The sequence below is a fragment of the Globicephala melas genome, chromosome 11 (assembly GCF_963455315.2).
Source record: "Globicephala melas chromosome 11, mGloMel1.2, whole genome shotgun sequence".
Classification (NCBI taxonomy): domain Eukaryota; kingdom Metazoa; phylum Chordata; class Mammalia; order Artiodactyla; family Delphinidae; genus Globicephala; species Globicephala melas.
The window spans coordinates 37108976-37124088 of record NC_083324.2 but is presented as its reverse complement, the minus strand read 5'-3'; the positions used below and the strand labels follow the sequence as shown (position 1 = coordinate 37124088).

Sequence of the window (15113 nt, the reverse complement as noted above, 5' to 3'; positions counted from 1 at the left end):
AAATACCTGCAAACCCAGCCTGACCAAGCCCTAGCTGCCCCTAAACTGCCAAAACTGAAGAACTGCCCAGGTCTACTGTTGTACTCCCTTCAGAAAACAGTAATGACAGTCAGTCACCCAACTACAGGGATGGCCAAAATGCTTTCACTCCCTAGCTTTGCCAGCTCATTGCTCCACAAACTCCCAGGACCCCTAACGTTCCAGCTCCACCAAATCTACTCTGGAGCTGCCTTCTTGCTTTAGAACCCAGGATAGAGAGAGGCGTGCGGAGTGGACAGTGCCCTGAGCACCTCCCTCTGCCCCCTGCCCAGTCCTCCTCGGGGCGAGCAGCAGACCAGGGTTAGATGCTGTGACTAAGCTGCTTTTCTCCCCAGAGTGCTTTATTTGGGCAGAACGTGTTCTCACCCCGTCCTGGGCTGCCTCTCTTGGAAGGCGTCTTTATTGCCTGGCTAGAGCTACAAGGAAAGGGACAGACCCCACTTTGGTAAAAGAGAACAGGGAAAGGCCATAAACAAAGACAGACTTGTAGTTTATTTTGTATTTTTTTTTAAATAAATACACTTTACATTAAAAGGCCTTTGATTTGTACTTTCCACATTGGGGAGAAAGGGAAGAAAAAAAGATTTTTGAAAAACTGAATCACAAAGAAAAATAGAGGGAGTGAACTTATATCCTAAGTTCCCTCAACTCCACAAAACCAATATCCACAATGACCTTGCTGCCCCACCCCCCATCAAACCATGAAGGTGGGTAAGCCTAGGCATTTACTCAGCAAACAAGCAGCACCTCCTCCCCACCTCTGGCACAAAGGAAAACAAATTAACCTGACAGCATATGAGGCAACAAAACAGGTTAAAAAAATCATATATTATATTTATAATAAAATATTCTTAATCCTTATCAATTTAAGAAACCACGGTTTTCCTTTTCATTTAAATACGTATGTAAAAATGCCTCTATTGTTATTTAGACATCATTTTCTTCCATAGAAAATGAACTGCAGGGACAAGAGACCTGGTGGATATAAGTTCATACCCTCAGTTATAAATGCCTTTTTTTTTTCTTTTTAAGTTTTATAAAAAACTATTTCTTGTTCTTTAAGTAAAGAACATTATACAAAGAAAATATATTGTGAAATAACCCCAGAGACGTGTTGGGTTTTTTTTCCCCCCCTTGAGGAAAGATATGTCCATCCTAGGAGAAGGGGGAAGCAGAATAGGGCCTAACCCCTGTTGTCTTTTTTTTGTGTGGTTATTGTTTTTAGAAGGACTCAGATTCCAGTGAGACTCTAAATCATAATCCTCTGAATGCAGGGCATGCAGTTCCTTAAAAGAGCCCTGGGAGAAAGGGAAGGGAAGATGTTTTGAATTCATTTGACTCAGTTTCTCGCCTGCCAAGAATCTCTTCCACGTGGTGATGGCTCCTCACTCATTTAGAGATAAGATGATGTCATCTTCCAAATCAGAGTTGTCAGAGCTGTCGGCTGAAAGGTAAGGAAAGGGAGAGACTAGATTACGCACTAGGCTTGTAGGAAGCTTTCAGGGAGAAAGCACCTGCATACACATAAATTTATGCCTGAGCATGGTTAATTACCAGTTTCCTGAAAGAAGAAAACATGTCAATTAACTCCTCAGAGCTGACTCTGGAAAATATACTGTTTGGGCAATGATGGGTACTCCTGGGACCTCTTGCTTGCTTACCTTTCAAAGGACCTGGACATGGTACCCTCTTGCTTCCTAGAGGTTCTTCCTCCTGCCTGAAAGGCCCTAAAGGGACCAGGCAAGCCCCCTCTGAAGCTTTCGCCCATGGTGCTTTGAGTGGCTGCAAAGGGGCAGGGCTGATAGGTCAGTGAGTGAGCCTGTGTAGTCCTTTGGCCTCTGGAGTCCCTCCGGTGGGCACAGGCCTGCCTGACCCCCACGACCACTAAAAAGGCAGGCTGAGCCCAAGCAAGGATGAGACTTCTCTTAAACTCGTCAGCCATTCTCTTCTCAGAAGACCTCATAAAGGCAGAGGTAGTCAGCCTGGGATTCATTCCTCTGAAATTTCTAAATATAATCTGAAGGGAACAAATTCCCAAAAGATACAAGCCAGAGGTTGCAGCAATACGAGAAAAACTGGGCTGGAGGCCAGCAGGGAGTAGCTGTGGCACCCTGGAAGGTGGCACTGTGTCTGACCCTCTGCTTGACCATCTGCCTTCCAGGCAGTGAATAGACCACATGAACACCTCTGGAAGGATCCATTAAGAGGTGAAACTAGGTGGTAACAGAACCCTCAAAGTGAGGTAGATGCACCTGTCTGGATGACAGAAATCGGAGAGAAACATAGTACCTAGCTCTAGTATTTGCTGAGTGAAGGTAAAGGAAAAATTCTAGTGCCCATTTTGATCACTCTCAGCTTAGGAAGCTGTGAAACAATTTTAACAAGGTCCCCAGGGAAATGGGCCAGCAGGTCCTGAGCTGGAGCCCTGAAAACGCCCATAGGCCCTGGGGTTCCCATGAGGAGAGGGACAGCCACTGGTTCCAAAGAATCCCTCATCAGCCCTTTCCCACGTACCTGAGAGACTCCACTCGGGGAAAGCTGATGAAGAACTGCATGTTCCCAAACCTTCCATTCACTACAATCTCCTTTAGGAAGAAAACTGAAGTGGATAAAGTAAAACCAAGAAAAGCATGGCCGTGATAAAATGAAGTCCTGAAGGTAAGCAAAAGTGATGGCTGGAAAAACCACTGTTCCTGGGTCTAACAGGGCACAAGCATGGCTTGACTTTATTGGTGAGGAGTAGGGAAAACAAGATGGAGATCAAACTAATACCTGACACCGCTAAACCACAAACTAAGCCTCATCAGCTTCCTTGCTGAAAGAACTCCAGGAGGAAGTGAGCAGGGAAGGGGGTGACTCAGGCACAGCACTGTGTCCAAGGCCCGTGGCAGACTGCGGAGAATCCCCTCATGCTCATGCGATCTATGAACCAACATTGCCACACCCACCTGCCTGAGACCTATTCTAACCATCAGCTGTAGAGCTACTAAGAATTAAGAATCTTAACAACTTTGCATCACACCCAAGGACTGTAAATGCAGCTGGAGGAGGAGAACACAATCTTCCATAAGCAAATAATTGTCAGGCACAGGGTTTAACAGAACTTTCAGGGGTCAGGGGTGGTCAGGTGGCAGGACTCCCTTTCTCTACCTTCCTTAGCCTTTTCTCATCCTCCAAATGTTGAAGAGACCCGAACTCAGACCCTGGTGGGTCTCTCCCTCTGAAAGGCCCTGGAAGCAAAGGCAGTCAGTGTTAGTCCCTACCATGTTTATTTAACCTGTTGTTCTACAACATACAGGCTTTTGGCGGGGGGGGGGGGGGGGGGGGGATCAGAACTGACTGGAAAGAGAAACAAAGACCTCAGAGTCAAGGTGTCTCTCTTCCTAGGGCTGGGGTTCTGTATATGAAATCAGTCATTGGATCTCTGGGATCTGGGGCTTATGCAAGGTTACATGGGGGGCATGTGGGTGTAGTTTTCTATAGTTACAACAGCTTTCATCATATCCTAAAAGGGCTCCATAAACCCCGAAAGGTTAACAGCTAATACACCAGATGATTAGTGTAAGGCAGAATATCAGCAAACCAAGGATACGGAGGGTGGTCCTTGTGTCTGCTCTGTTTCGAGCCGCTATCAGTCTCTGTAAAACAGAGAAAGCAATAGAGTACATATGCTGCACATGCCACCACCTCAGTTCTAGAGCCCAAACTGACATGTCCTCAACTTGTCATCTATAATGGCACTTTTACATCATAAATATTCCCACCAAGTTAAAGTAACATTATTCTCTGATAGAATTAGGGTTTTCCAGATTACCTCTTGGGCTTAAAAGAATGAATTTCCTAGAATAACCAGTAAAAGGCTATAAAGGAAGCAGTAATTTTACAGGCCAAATACAAAATTAATTTATATTCAAACTGAGAATGGAAAAATTAGTGATACTCTTAGGTCGGGGGTACCAGCTGCTCCCCTAACCTACCTTATTATTACTTACAATTGAAGGGAAACAGAACTTGTGCCCACGTGTCACAGGTGACAAAGAAGTTTAGTAAAACTTTTCTTTTTATTCCCATCAATGTTGTCATGTTTCCCTTGCCCCTGAGTCCCTCTTACCCGGCTCTCTGACCATCGCTAGGGACAAAGGAAATCCTCCTTCAATGAATCATCTCAACCTCCAAGTACCAAAAAATGGAAGTTGGCAAACAGCAGATGGGCAGATACAAGGCAATCCCTCCCACCCCACAGAGCTTCCTCAAAATGCAACTTTGGCAAGAGGACTTAGGTAAGAAAGTCAGTCTCCCCTAAGCCAACTACCTTCAATCTTGAGCTCTAGAAGCATGTATAAGATTTATCCCAAAGAAAATGGATTTAGGTCACTGTGGAACAGGAGAATCTTATACATATATGCTTAAATATATATACTGCCACCCACCCTCTCCTCTCCTACCATACATACACACTCCCTCCCTCCCACTGCCCCCAACACCAAACACCAATGACTAAAAACCAAGCATCTACTCTGAAGAGGCTTGGAGTTTGCTGAGCTTAGGCCAATACAATAACATTTTCTGTAATGATGTAAATGTTCTATATCTGTGCTGTTCAATATGGTAGCCACATGTGGCTACTGAGCACTTGAAATGTAGACATGAAAATGAGGGACTGAATTTTAAATTTAATTAAAATTCTAATGGCCACAGGTGGTTACTGGCTACCATATTAGGCATAATACCTACCTTGGCTGTGAGAATGCTGGCCAGGTTAGCTACATGAAAAATGACTGAATATCACAGTGATTACTCCCCAGTCAGGCAGGGCAGCACTAGGAAGAACCAGGACCACAGCAAGCATGAGTCTGTCAACAGTGACACAGGTCACAGTGATGCTGCCATATATGTCCTCTTAAAACATGCAGAGTATAGCAGCAGAGCTCGCAGACTCTTAGAACTATTAGGTGATTTACTCAGGGTCCATTAGTATAGGCAGGGGACAACCTGACTTCAGAAACCTGTTCTAATGAGAAGGTACTGGAAAAACTGGAGCTTGTTCTTCAAAACTTGGAATAGGAAAGGGGGGTGGGGGGGAAGGAACAAAACAGAAGCCAAAGAGAAACATCTGTTCCCTGGCCTTTAAGAGGGATTAAGCAAAAGCAGGCAGGAAGGGGCTGCAACCCACAAGAGGGCTTTTATTTCTTTACAACTTTAGAAAAGAGCAGGTACAGCACCCCCATGAGCAGCTGCATCTGATGATGTCAGCTCTGCCTCTTGGGAGAACTACACTTTTGCCCTCCAGTCTAAGGCTAATCCTCTGAAGCAGGGGTCGACAAACCTATGGGCCAAACCAAGACCCATGGGCCAAACCAAGACCACCAGCTATTTTTGTAAATAAAGTTTATTAGAACACAGCCACATCATTAATTTATGTCTTGTCTCTGGCCGCTCTCACACTACAAGAGCAAAGCTGAGTAGCTGCAAAAGAGACCATTCAGCCCAAAAGCCAAAATTATTTACTGTCCAGCCTTTGTAGAAGTGTGCCAACCCCTGTTTTAAAGAGATAATAGCCATTTGGTTACAGAGTCGTCATGACAGGAGCACTGAGGATGAGAGATGTGAAACTGCTTTTCCTCAAGGGCCCAGGTGGTGACTCTAGTTAATGGGGCACAGAACCCTGGTGTGGCTTGCCCGCTGGGCTGGCACAGGGAAGGGCCCTTTCCCTAGGTACCCAAGCCCAGCCTCGTGGTCAGCCCTAGACTTACTGTCCCCAAGGATCAGTTCCACTTCCTCATCTGCATCAGAGTCTTCATCTTCTCCGTCCTCTCCCTCCTCTAGCAGGTTTGCTAGCTCCTCATCAGAGGGAGAAAAGTCATTGTCGCCATCCTCCCCTGCGTTCTCATTGTTGTCATCCTCCTCCAACTCCGCCTCCAGCAACTGGTCAGTGTCAAGCTCATCTAAATCATCAGTGTCGTCATCATCTTCATCGTCATCTTCTTCCTCCTGTTCTTCCTCTTCCTGGTAAGAGAGCATGAGGTCCATTAGGACAAACACAGAGACCCAGCCCATGTGGGCCACATGGGCAGTCTCTCTCCTCCTTCCCAAAGGACAGAGGAGGTAACAGTCAGTAGAGAGCATGGTAATCTAGGTTAGCACACACTTCATGGGCCAGCTTGACTCGTCAGTGGAGGCTGAGACAGGCACATACATGTCCCCCAAGACACTCAAGCACTCCTCAGACAAGGACTACTGGTCACTCCACGAAGGCATTACTGGTCATGCAGCCCTTATCTAAGGAAATGGATAACACACTTCACAGAGGTCTCTGCCATCAACATTCTGTGTTTCTAACTAATAATAAACCCCAAAGGGCTCTTCTCTCTATCCTCTATCAACCAAACCAAATGAAATCACTTGAGGCACCGGAACTAAAGCTTCTACCTGGAATCTAAAAAGCAGTGCTTTAATAAAACAGGAAGAACACAGCTGCTGAGTCACCAGCTCCTAAGCCCTTCAAATTCTTGTCCTTGATCTTATTTATAACCATGTATGTGGGTCAGCACCTCTGACGGTGCTATCACAAGCATCCAATGATCTGAATGTCCAACAAAATAGACTTTTACCACTAAAGAGATACTTGCATTTTCTGTTACAAGCCACACACACCCAAAAAAGTATGCTAGAGAAATTGTCCAGCCTTCTGTTCCCTCCAAACTGTTTCCCTTCAAGCAAGAGAGGACACGACGACATCTCTTTGCTTTCCTAAGAACGACAGGTGTTGCCAAGTTAAAGTGACCAACATTCAGTCACTAATCCTTCTGCTCAAACATCAACTGTCAGCACTGCCAGTAGCAAAAGGATTCTAATTCCTGCAATAATAAAATATAAAATTCATTTAACACACCAGCCTAATAAAAGTCAAGACAAAACAAGCCCTACATTAGCAGAAAAAATCTTTAAAAACATTTTGGAAGTGCTTTAAAAAAAAAAGGGGGGGGGGATATCCCCAGTGGAACAGTGGTTAAGAATCTGCCTGCCAATGCAGGGGACACAAGTTCGATCCCTGGTCCGAGAAGATCCCACATGCCACGGAGCAACTCGTGCACCACAACTACTGAAGCCTGTGTGCCTAGAGCCCATGCTCCGCAACAACAGAAGCCACCACAATGAGAAGCCCGCGCTCACCACAACTAGCAAAAGCCTTGGCGCAGCAACAAAGACCCAACACAGCCAAAAAAAAAAGTGCTGCCGCGTGCCAATCACTTAAAAACCAAACACTGCTTATCCAGCCACTAGTGTTCATCAGCTGTAAAGTAAACTAGGCTCATATTCATCAGGGTAGCTCTGCTTTATGAACTTTTGATAATTTTGGAACCACCATTTAGAGGCTTTTTGATTTGCTGTTTGACCCACTGATTTAGACTTTCCAACAATTTCTGGCAGCTACGTGGGAATAACTGGCCCCTTTAAATACCCAGTATTCCTAATGCCTGTAAAAGTATGTGTCCACACCAGAGTTTATATGTGCGCGTGTGTGTGAACGTACCGCCATGATAACCTGAGACCACTGTTCCACAGCCTGGCCACACATGACCTCCATGTGGACAGCTACTAAGCATCTGCCCACTGGAAAGGAACTGAGAATGCCTGAAGGCAGTAACAATAAACTGACGCACAGACAAGCTTCTGGCCCTACAAATACATCAGCTCATACAAATAACAAGGGAAAAGAGAGAGGAGTCAAAATTCAGGGAAATAATTCAAAGTATTTACCAGATTACAACTTTTGCCTCTTTTTTCCACACGTTTTCAGGGATCTGACCAAAATTAGTTCTAATTAATAAAGTTCCTTCAGTTAAAAAGAAGCACATTAAAAAGAGTATCCAGGGCTTCCCTGGTGGCGCAGTGGTTGAGAGTCCGCCTGCCGATGCAGGGGACAGGGGTTTGTGCCCCAGTCTGGGAAGATCCTACATGCCACGGAGCGGCTGGGCCCGTGAGCCATGGCCGCTGAGCCTGCGCGTCGGGAGCCTGTGCTCCGCAACAGGAGAGGTCACAACAGTGAGAGGCCCACGTACCGCAAAAAAATAAAATAAAATAAAAAAGAGTATCAGCAAATTTAAGGAAGATTGTTCTTCATTTCTAAAAACATCAAAACTTAGCTGATCCAGGAGAACTAAGAAAAAGCTCCAAAGTCAAGAGCAATCCTAGAAAACAGGTCAACCAGGGTCTAAGGTTTGAACTACAGGTACCATTCCAAATTCTTCCAGAAGCCTACTTTTACTTAATCTTGTAGCAGAAGAAATAATTTATATTTATTCATCCTAGAAGGCCATGATGACATATGTGACAACAGGAGAAGGGAAATGAATAGGAAGGGGAGACCTACCTGAATCTCAAACACATCACTTCATCATTTATCCTCTGGATTTAATGACCAGTGGTTTAACATGTATTTTGTTACACATGGATATGGCCATAAACTCACTTTCTAAATTTTAAATCTGAAACGTGGAGCATGAAACAGAACAGAGGCTCACAAGATCTATCCAAAGTGCTGTGGTAGAATCTAATTCTGTGGTTGAACCCAAAAGAGTCTAGGAAGCAATTTTAAGAGCATTCTTGCAGGTTTAAGTACCTGGTTAGTAACATGAGGCCCTCTCCTTCATATCTAGAGAATAAAGCTTCCACTAATGAGTGGTCAAAAAAGTGGTCCAAAAAACCAAAAATTATTACTTAATGAAAAAAGCAAATCTTGCTAGAATCCCGATTCAAGTCCAGCAACATTTAGATGTTTTGGATCCAGGAATATTGATTTTTTAAAAATTCTCTAAGACCTCTCTTTTAGAGCTTAGAAACAGGAATTCAGGGCCACGCTGTTTTAAACTAATAAATTCTCCTACAGAAAAAATTCTAAAATTCTTCCCTTCTTGGTTCCATCTTAAGTCAATTTCATGGTTAGCCAAAGGCCCAAACCCCTGCAGATAAATCAACCCACTCCTCTCCTGTACAGAGAACAGGTCAACTGGCATAAGCTCCCTCAGCTGCCCTCTGGTCCCTCACCACATCTAAACCTGACTTCAACCATAGTCTGAGGAAGAAGAAAGCCTTCCACTTCCGCTCTGGACCTCAGTCCACCCCCGGTCCTTATTACCATGCTGCACCTTCCTCATGCTCACTCACTCACAACCACCCTCACACTTGGCTCCACTAGCTTTCTTACCTTCTCTGAAGAAAGTCAGCTTCCCCAAACCTAACAACTTCTCAATCTACACAGGCTTTAAACTCCTTCCATCTATAGACTTTTGGGTAACCTGACCCTACTCCTGGCCTCCAAGTCCTCAGCCACCACTTGCTCATTCATCCACTCACTCTGTCTTCTATTCCTCTAACACTTGACGGTCCGGCTTCTGCCCACAGCACTCCACAGTGTAGCAGGTAATGGTATGTGCTCTGGAACCAGGCTGCCTTACAGGATCCAAACTCTGCTGACACTATGTTTACTTAGCCTCATAGGGTTGTTGATAGGATTTAATGGGGGGAAAAATGTGTATACATGTATGTATATAATCTCTTTGGAAAGTGCCTGGCATATACTAAGTGGTCAGATAGTCTGTTGCTCCTAATAACTGGAAGCTTCCTAAAGGAATATGAAGGCCTGAATGGCTAACCATGGGGCTTCTCTACAATGACTGACACTAACCAATCCTGGCTCCCACACTGGGCTGCTGATCTTTACCTGATCCCTTCCAGATCTCCTAGGCATAAAGATTCCTACAACTTAAAATTTATTTCTGCCTTTACATTTCCTCTCATTCATAAATCCTGAACTCACATTAGATAACTCTACCCATCTGTACCACAGAAACTTCTAAAACTGAACTCAAAGCACCCCCTAAACCTAGCACCTTTCCCACACTTCTCCCAGTTACCAGATGAAACCTCAAACATCTTTCACTTCTCCCACTTTCACGGCTTCACACCCAGTTAGTTAATGTCACTCACAGACCTGGGGTGCCCAGCACTCCCCTCTCATTCCACTCACCTACTGCATTCTCCCTCCTCCTGTCTACCTCCAGTCTCTCCAACTGTCTATGGTCTTATCCCTTCCCAGATCAAAAAACCCAGGCACTCCATAATGCTGCCCACATTACAGAATTACAACAGAAGCAATGATTACTAAACAACCATTTAATGCCAACTTCTCTAAATCTTAATTTCTTGTTAAATGAGAGGATTTAATTACATCACTGGTTCCTACTCAGGTATGGCCATCAGAATGTGTATTTTGGAGCACTGGGAAAGTTCTCCAAAATACACATGCCTAAACCCCACCCAGGGTCCAGGCTGACAGAACCAATCTTTACAAATTAAGCTCCAACAGGAGGATTTTGGAAAGGTGCCCCAGGAATTGTGGAGTGCACCGTAATGAAGAACCACTGTACAAGATGACCTCTGGTTCTAAAATTCTACTCTCCTGTAATAATGTACCCTATCCAAAGACTCCCAATGACAGAACCAAAAAAGTGAATACAGGCACCCCTTGTTTTACTGCAATTACACTTTGCAGATACTGCGGGGTTTTTTGTTTTTGTTTTTGTTTTACAAATTGAAGGTTTGAAGCAACCCTGCATCGAGCAAATCTATCAGCACTATTTTTCCAACAGCATTTGCTCACTTCATGTCTCATGTCACATTTTGTAATTCTCAGAATTTCAAACTTTTTCATTATTATTATATTTGTTATGGTGATCTGTGATCAGTGATCTTTGATGTTATTATTACAACTCCCTGAAGGCTCAGATGATGGTTAGCATTTTTGGCTATAAAGTATATTTTAATTAAGGTATGTACACCTAATAAACTACAGTACAGTGTAAACATAACTTTTATATGCACTGGGAAACCAAAAAAATTCATGTGACTTGCTATATTGCAATATTCGCTTTAATGCAGTAGTATGGAACTGAACCCACAATATCTCCAAGGTATTCCTGAATAGTTATTACCACTGACCTTCCCTCCTATCAAACTGTCTTGCTCTCTAGGACTTAATTTGATTTTCTTTTAACTAGTGCACCATTTGTTTCTAGACCATTCAAAATTCTTCTTGAATACATGTCTATTTTTCAAGAGAAACAGCTTTTAGCTTACACTGCCTTCAAAAATATAACCAATCTCTTAGAAAAACACCAAACCTCTCATCATACTTTAAAAACAGTTAATCTAAAAACTAGTATAGGGCTTCCCTGGTGGCACAGTGGTTGAGAGTCCACCTGCTGATGCAGGGGACACGGGTTTGTGCCCCGGTCTGGGAAGATCCCACATGCCGCGGAGCGGCTGGGCCTGTGAGCCATGGCCGCTAAGCCTGTGCGTCCTGAGCCTGTGCTCCGCAACGGGAGAGGCCACAACAGTGAGAGGCCCGCGTACCGCAAAAAAAAAAGAAAAAAAAAACTAGTATAGCTTTTTTTAAAATGCAATTAAAACCTGAGCCTACTGCCTTGACATTTCAACGTCATATTTGCAAAATTTAAACTCTTGCTTCTCCTCCTGACACTTGTTCCTGTTGTTAACTATCCTTAAAAGCTATAGATTCATTTCAGGGTCATAAACACTTGTGCTTTTCTCTCCTCATCAGCAGAATCTAATTCACATATATTTTAAATTTCTTAGTTGGGAAAAAAAGGCTTTTCAGGAATCACTGACCAAGCTTACAGCAGGTGTGTAATCAGTAAAGACTCTTACCATCCGCTTCTAGGCAGTGGAGAACACACAGGAAGCACAGCACACAGTGTGTGCCAGATTCCAAAGTGGAGTGGAGAAAAGAAAGATTATTCCCTTGTTTTGCTTTTGGTTTTAAAAGAAACTTAAGATTAACTATAATTAGTTGAAATATATTGGCTTTTCAAAATCTAAGAATAATGATCAATTACTAATCTTTCGTTTTATAATTTTCCTAAAAGTTAACATCAAAGTTGACTGAATTGATTTTTAAAAACAACACATATACCAAAATTCCAATGGATAATGAGTTTTGATAAGTGCCTAGCTTTATCTCTGCTTTCACCAAATGCCTGAAGGCTGGCAGGAATCAAATATTATAGCTGTCAAATACATTGTATTATGTTTTCATTCAACAATACAGTGGTACAGTTCATCCCTTCTTGTTAATCTCCAAGCTTATTTAAACAGAAGGGCAAAAGACAACCGTTTTTATGTATGTAAATTATATCTCAATAAAGCTTTTTCAATCAATAAAAACCATTTATATAGGCACTTTATGCTAGACCATCTTATCAGATGGCAGCTGACCATTCAGGATTCTGAGTTTATTTTGCTAAGGTGAAAAGGCAAATTCAAAGGTGTTGGTCACAGGTGCCTGCATCCCTGAGCCATGCAAGTCATACCTGGAACATCTGAGAAGACCTGACAGCAGATATCTGGACTAGGACAAAACTCTGACTAGCAAATGACTCAAATGAAAATGAAGTCTCCAGTTTTAAAATCAGGTGAAGCAAACAAAGGAAAGTAAGTTAAAAAAAAAATCAAGCTGATACAGGGAAGAGGTGATGAGGAGAAATCTGATGAAGATAGTAAATACAGGAAAACACCACTGCAAGATACTAAGAGGACATGTGAATCAACAGAATTAAGGTTACAAAGGAAGCCTGCTTAAATAGATACAGTATTATCACACTGAAACATATCTGAATCAAAAACCAAAATGTCAAGGGCTTAGGGGGAAAAAACTTCTCTAACAGATGTCCTTCGAACATGAAATGCACCAGCTGATCCCTAAGGACAGTGGTATCAGTATGTGCCATGCAATGTGCCTTGACCCTAAGAAATCCAGAAACAGTGCTAAGTCACTCACAGTGCACACCTACACAGACACCTACTCCTCTTCCAACTAGAAACCTTTCAGGCCCTTCCACAGACTGAGCCCTAGGGCCACTCATTAGGGCCCTCTTGAGTCTGTCCCTCTTGGCCTTGGCCGTCCATGCCTCTATTTTTCCTTCCTGAACCAGAGTCAGAAGTCCTAAACACCACCCTACCTCTCTCTAGTATCTTTCTCCCTTAACCTCTCAAAATGAAAGTTAAATAGAACCACAGAAGAATGAACCAGTCTCTTCTCTGACCCAAGCCTCCCTGTAGAGGGTGGAATGAGAAGAGAAGAACACTTAGGGTGTTCCTTTATGGTGGTCTCTTGCTTCCACAGCCAGCCACCCAAGATTCACTTCTCACCCATCACTCCAAATCTGCAAGAAGAATGAGGCCAAACCCAATAATAGCCCCCCAGCATCCAAAATATCTAGCTTCTCTTTTCTTGACCTCCTCAAAGACAGACACCAGGTATCACATGGACCCATGTGACAGCTCCCAGAGAAGACTGTTGCCCACTGCTTTGTAAACTGCAAGCATGTGGGAGAGTAGGAATAATGGTGTTGATAAATAACTTTAAATAAACCCAGTTTCTGCTTCAGATTTACAGTTCAACAAGTAACATCCAAGAAGCTTGAGACAAAACTGATATCTTGTAGTGATCTATAATGAGAGGGGTAGTGATGAATGAACCCATGGAGGATGAGACAGTCTGCAGCCACCTGTACCACTATAATATACCAACAAACAGCTTGACAACATCACCTTCTATACCTACTCAAGGATAAACTACATCTTGATTCACGACAGCTAAAGTGGAAAAGAGTATGCATTAAGGGAAGGTGGTGTCTAAGGAAGCCAAAGGCCACAAGAATAAAAGACCAGACACTATTAAGAAACTGACTCAAAGCAACTACATGATGTTTGGAGGATCTAATACCACTTGCAAGCTCTGGTATGAAGAAATACTAGCAACACATAGGAGTTAAACACTGCTGCATTCAAGAAAACATGAAGATCCATGTCACAAATAAATCAAAGATCTCAAGTATCCATCTGAAGACCTCTTCCTTTTACCCAGATCTCACAACTCATATGAGGTTTAAATACTGTGGGATCCTCTCACCCATGAAACCAAGGAAATCACTGAGGACTCTATGGGCCAAGCAGCCGGGAAGCATTAAAGGAAATCCCTTCTATAATAGGGATTTCCTAGCTGTATCTGGTGAAGTGGTTTAAACTCTGGAACCTAACCGTCCTTTATAATAAATACGGTATTTAAAAACCTATGGTACTGCTTCTGGTTTCTAGGCACATAAGAAGCTAGAAGTTGCCACTCCACCTTAACAAGTAAAAAGCTGAACAAACTAAAAAGATCAGTAACTCTTCTTAGATTCGACAGAGAAGTGGGGTGACAGGGCAAACCACTGCCCCAAAATTGGAGAAATACAGAGAATTGCAACTTGCCAGAGCATAAACCCAGAAACACAAACCTCTACAGGAACCAGTACCAAGGAGGAAAACCTGAACTGTAACTGACCAGTGGCTGGAGACAATTCTGAGCAAAGTCTGAGAGATAAAAACTTCTGAGGCCAGTCATCAGGGCCCCCACACATTTGTGAGTTTTACCTCTGGAACTTGACCTGGTTCTGGTGGTGAATATTGGAGAAAAATCCCCTAGTGCTTCTGGCAGGGGGAAGGGAAAAGGTAACATTTTGAAATACATCACAGCATTCTGTTCTTAACAAGGGCTACCCTAAGGAGAAACTACTTAACCAGAGCTTGAACTGCTGAAGGAAGGGAAATACCCAATTCCAGCCCACTCTAGCCATCTATACCATCAAAAGGAGGTGGAAAAAAATGAGAAGATGTGTGAAGTTCACAGTACAGAGGTACAGACTCATTAAAAGACTAAGACCTAGTTATAAGACTAAAAAATGCTTCCCCTTCCTCCACATCTTACCACCACATTCTAAGGCCTACAACAGTTCCTTTTATCCAGCACATAATGTCCGGCTATCAAGAAAAATTACAAGGGACTTCCCTGGTGGCACAGTGGTTAAGAATCCACCTGCCAATGCAGGGGGCATGGATTCATCACTGGTCTGGGAGGATCCCATATGTCACAGAGCAACTAAGCCTGTGTGCCACAGTTACTGAGCCTGCACTCTAGAGCCCGTGAGCCACAACTACTAGAGCCCACGCAC

General features: G+C 43.4%; 1 protein-coding gene across 11 annotated transcripts in view; it reads right to left on the bottom strand.

Annotated features, from left to right (window-relative positions):
• Positions 1 to 510: 510 nt before the first annotated feature.
• The window catches only part of DCAF1 (DDB1 and CUL4 associated factor 1), a 93239-nt gene continuing 78636 nt past the window's right edge, over positions 511 to 15113 (bottom strand). For 8 of the 11 annotated variants that reach the window (XM_060308884.1, XM_060308883.1, XM_060308886.1 and 5 more), the window contains 2 exons: positions 5793 to 6045; positions 511 to 2624 (listed from right to left, as the gene is read on the bottom strand). In XM_060308884.1, coding sequence (XP_060164867.1) covers positions 2335 to 2624; positions 5793 to 6045 — 543 coding nt within the window. In that variant the 3' untranslated portion in view covers positions 511 to 2334. Of the gene's footprint in view, positions 2625 to 3391; positions 3678 to 5792; positions 6046 to 15113 lie in introns of those variants that run through there. The other 3 variants (XM_070046633.1, XM_070046635.1, XM_070046634.1) reach the window with 3 other exon arrangements.